The 4,069-nt window shown below is 63.6% G+C and overlaps 2 protein-coding genes across 2 annotated transcripts; one reads left to right on the top strand and one right to left on the bottom strand.

The window, feature by feature from the left end:
* Positions 1-389: 389 nt before the first annotated feature.
* MNEG_9553 (hypothetical protein) lies at positions 390-1,296 on the top strand (the record flags this gene model as incomplete). Its single annotated transcript, XM_014041978.1, has 4 exons — positions 390-508; positions 750-837; positions 950-981; positions 1,230-1,296. The coding sequence occupies 4 exons, from the start codon at positions 390-392 to the stop codon at positions 1,294-1,296; spliced, it is 306 nt and encodes a 101-aa protein (XP_013897432.1).
* Positions 1,297-2,236: 940 nt separating this feature from the next.
* MNEG_9552 (phenylalanyl-tRNA synthetase alphachain) lies at positions 2,237-3,995 on the bottom strand (the record flags this gene model as incomplete). Its single annotated transcript, XM_014041977.1, has 5 exons — positions 2,237-2,287; positions 2,625-2,805; positions 3,081-3,219; positions 3,471-3,538; positions 3,946-3,995. 5 exons carry the CDS (start codon positions 3,993-3,995, stop codon positions 2,237-2,239), a joined length of 489 nt encoding a protein of 162 aa, XP_013897431.1.
* Positions 3,996-4,069: the final 74 nt, after the last annotated feature.

Here is a 4,069-nt window from a genome sequence, read left to right as displayed (position 1 = left end):
CACACACACACACACACACACACACACACACACACACACACACACACACACACACACCGCCAGTTACAAGTGGATCGAGGCCAACCACCCCCTCCCCAAGGTGAGCTGCAGCCGCACCGCCATGCGCGCTGCCCTCCGCCAGCAGATGCCCCTGTGTGAGCTCCGGGTGCAGCCTCACATCATGTCGTTCTCGCCGCTGGCCCTCCGCCTTTCGGCCCGCCTGTTGGATTGGCTTCGCCCTCTTCTTTGAACGCACGCTCGCAGGCGCCCACAAGCATGCACGAGGAATGCGCTCCCCGCGTCTCCTGTCCCTGGATAATTTGCATCCGCATCTCCTGCATCGCCGCCTCACCACACATTCCCCTCTTCCCCCCCCCCTGGCCCCCCAGATGAAGAAGCAGGCCGAGAACCTGCGCTACATCATGGAGGCACCCAAGCTGGAGATCAGCCCCGACGAGCGCGTCACTATACCGCTGCTCAACAACCAGGACTCGTGGCGGCGCGACGCGTGAGCGCGTGCACAGGGGGAGCATGTCATACTCTTTCTGGCCGATCGCCCATCTGCCGGCCGCCCCTGTTTTTGCAAGCCATCCCATAATCTCCATTCTGCAGCCACAGCCACATGGGGGCATCTAGGCACCCGGCGGGCTCCGCACCAGTCCAAAGAACGATAGCAGTTGGCCCGTCACGCACAATCAGACATGCAAATCCCATTCCCGTTCCCGCCTTCACTTCCCTCACCCCTCCAGGCGCAAGGGGCAGTACAGCAAGAAGTCTGGTGGCGCCGCCGAGCCCAAGCAGGGGTCATACTGGGACCGCGTGGATTGGGACATCAAGGTGGGGGGGTGTGGGGGGCGGGGGCGCCACTGTTTGTGGAGGCCAGGGAGATTGCCTGGCTTATTGCCTGGTGTTTTCACCGATCCTTCCCCCCTCGCCTCCACCACCCCAGGTCCCGGGTGTGCCTGACAAGTGGTACTACAGGTGTGTGTGTGTGTGTGTGTGTGTGTGTGTGTGTGTGTGTGTGGGTGGGAGGGAGTGCTGTGTTGGGGTGGGGCGGTCTAGCCATGGCAAGGGGGGCCGACTCCCGGTGGTTGGGGCAAAGCAGGGGTTTGGGGAGGGGGCCCTCAATCAGCCACCCACGATTGTGCCAATGCTGTGTCTGATGTGCCCCCTCCCCCTACCTGCCTCCCACCCATGCATGCTGCTCTCCCTCCCGTCCCCCCTCCCAGGGTGTTGTGGGTGGCCCTCATTGCGGGTGTAACAGTCTACTTCAATTGGTCCGCACTGCACCATTGAGAGCACAGCGGAAGCACTGGGGGAGCGAGGCGGCAACACGACAATCTGCAGGCCGGTCGCCGCTGCCCCAGCAGCCCGCAGCCAGCGGCCGCAGCATGCATGGGCGCGCACTTTTGCGCTGCCGGCTTGGGCCGTGCTGAGGCTTCTGTCTTGGGTGCTGCTGCTGCTGCTGTTGCTGCCACGTCTACTTTCTTTGTCCCCAGAGCCCCCTGGACTGGGGAGGCGGGTGTCGTCTCGCTCCTCTCACCCACTGCTGCTCAAGAACCCTGTTTGCTGTTTGCGAGCGCCCGCTGCCTGCACACTTGCACGTTTGCACACCTTGTACGTCCCTTCCGTCCCCTTCCTTTGGCTGTGCCAGCTTGATTTGACTGTCCTGCAGGCTTGCCGTTGGCTGGCGGCCTATCTTTCTCAAAATCCAGGCAGGAAGCCTTTGTCGGAGGGGAAGCTCCGGCGCCTGGTACAGGCACCCCGCTCCCCTCCTTACTTGCAGGCCACTGCTGCTGCTGGCGTGCTTGCAAGAACGCCAGCAGCAGCAGAGTGGAGGCAGCACTGCGCGTCACACACCGGGCGGCACAGCGCTGCAGCGCAGGCGGCCTCCGGCTTGCGGCGGCTGCGTGCTGCCGACCCACTTTTGCGAAGTAACAGGACGAGTGTGTCCTGTTACGCCAGGACGCGTTACATGCAGACGCGCTTTTCGCGCTGGTAACACAGTTGTGATGGGTGATGTCACACATTGATAGGTGTGAACGCCAGGCCAGTTGAATAACAGACTGCGGGGCGATGCCAGCTGACAAGAATACAAGACACGGGGGACAACAAGAGAGGGGGTTTGTCCAAGGCGTAGCCCGGGCCTCTGACGCACTCGCGCCCGTCGCCGCCTCCACCGCTGCTGCTGCTGTTTGTTGCGCGATGGCATTGCCGCTGTGGGCGCGCCTCGGCGTTACCAGCCTAGCCGGCAGATGGGGTTGGTTCGCACCACATTGAGGCTCACCTGCAGGTGGAAGGGGGTACAGTAGAAGGGGGGTGCAATGTGAGGGGCAGGGGGCGCTGGCCGAAAGACAGGCACAAAGGAGGGATCGCGGCTAACGAAGGGCCTGAGCTACTTGAGCTATGGCGAATACCGCCATTCCCTCGGGAGGAGGTAGCCCGACTAGAAGAAAAGTACAAGGTTAGCGTGTGCCCAGGGCACTCAACCAGACAGCAGGGGGCTTGCGTTGCTGCAACAATCCCTCACTTCTCAACCGATGGCGTGGGATTGGGCGTGGGATTGAGCTTGGCGGCCCCTACCCTCCACCTCCCCCCCAACCGCCCCCTCACCCCCCCCCCACCTTGTGGCCGAAGAGGTCCCTGATGTTGTCGATGCCGTAGAGGATCATGGTGGGCCGCTCCAGGCTGAGGCCCCACGCGATGACTCTCACGTCTGGCGGCAGCCCCATGGGCTCCAGCATCTCGGGGCGGAACATGCCGCTGTTGCCCACCTCGATCCACTTGCCCAGCTGCTCCGAGTAGCTGGCGATTCAAGGAGGGATTGACGAGCGGATGCAGCGAAGGGGAATGGATTAGGGCGAGTGGGGTTGGAGTGGATAAGATTGAGTACATGGTTTGGGGGAGGGCGGTGTGGAGCGCGGCGGAGGGACAGCAGTGGGTCGGCGCTCTGGCGTGCGACGAAGCAGCCGCACAGGCGCACGCGCCCCCTCCTACATGGCTGTTGCGCTGCCGGCGCTCTCTGATCATGGTGCCCACTTTGCCCCCATCCCCGTGCAACCATGGCCCCCTTCCCCCACCTGAATATCTCCATGCTGGGCTCCGTGTAGGGGTTGAACGCCGGCTTGAAGCGCAGCTTGGTGAGGCCCAGCCTGCTGAAGAACTCGCGCAGCGTGCCGATGAGGTCACCCAGCGTCAGCCCCCGGTCGCACACCAGGCCTGGGGCCGGGGGGAGATGCATGAGCGTGGGGACGCGGGCCGGTGGGGAGGGCCGTTCAGGCGACAGGGAGTGAGGGCGGCGAGGCGGCCTCGAGGTTTTGCCACTCATCAGGAGACACGGGGGTCCTTGAGAGCCAGCTGGGCAGTGGCGTGATGGCTCTGCGGCCAAGGCAGGGACCATGGGCCCCTCAAAACTCTCGACGCTCGCACCTCCCGCTGCAAGACGCCCGCCCTCCTGCCCGCCCCCTCACCTTCCACCTGGTGGAACTCTGCCAGGTGCGTCCTGTCCACCGCCTCGTTACGGAATACGCGGTCGATGCTGTGTGTGTGTGTGTGTGTGTGTGTGTGTGTGTGTGTGTATGTGTGTGTGTGTGTGTGTGTGTGTCTGTGTGTGTGTGTGCGTGTGCGCGCGTGCGTGTGCAGGGCCAATGGTGCGACAGAGGCGATAGATCAAACTGCAAGGCCATGGTGTCATGCGGAGGGCGCCGTCATTGTGACGGGTTCGCTTGAGAAACACGACTTGGGCACGCCAGGCGCGGGCATGGCTGCAGGATGGGCCCGTGTTGCCCAGGCGCCTGCTCTCAGAAAGAGGGGGCAGGGGGTGGGGCTGCGGCGAAGCGTGCCGACGCTCCTTCTACACCGAAAGCCTGCTGTTCCAAGGACCCTCCCGCACCCCCCCTTCAGGTAGGAGGCCTTGCTTGCCTCCCACCATGCATGCGCCCCCACCTGAAGTACTTGGCCGGCCTGAAGCCCTCCTGCGCCAGCTTGTACAGCATGCGGCTGCTGACGGCGGTGGTGTGGGTGCGCAGCAGGTTCTTCTGGGCCTCGGTCCTGGTGGTGGTGTTTTTTT

The sequence above is a fragment of the Monoraphidium neglectum genome (genome assembly GCF_000611645.1).
Source record: "Monoraphidium neglectum strain SAG 48.87 unplaced genomic scaffold scaffold01975, whole genome shotgun sequence".
NCBI classification, from domain to species: domain Eukaryota; kingdom Viridiplantae; phylum Chlorophyta; class Chlorophyceae; order Sphaeropleales; family Selenastraceae; genus Monoraphidium; species Monoraphidium neglectum.
Note: the sequence above shows the minus strand (reverse complement) of the source record. Positions and strands in the feature narration are given on the sequence as shown.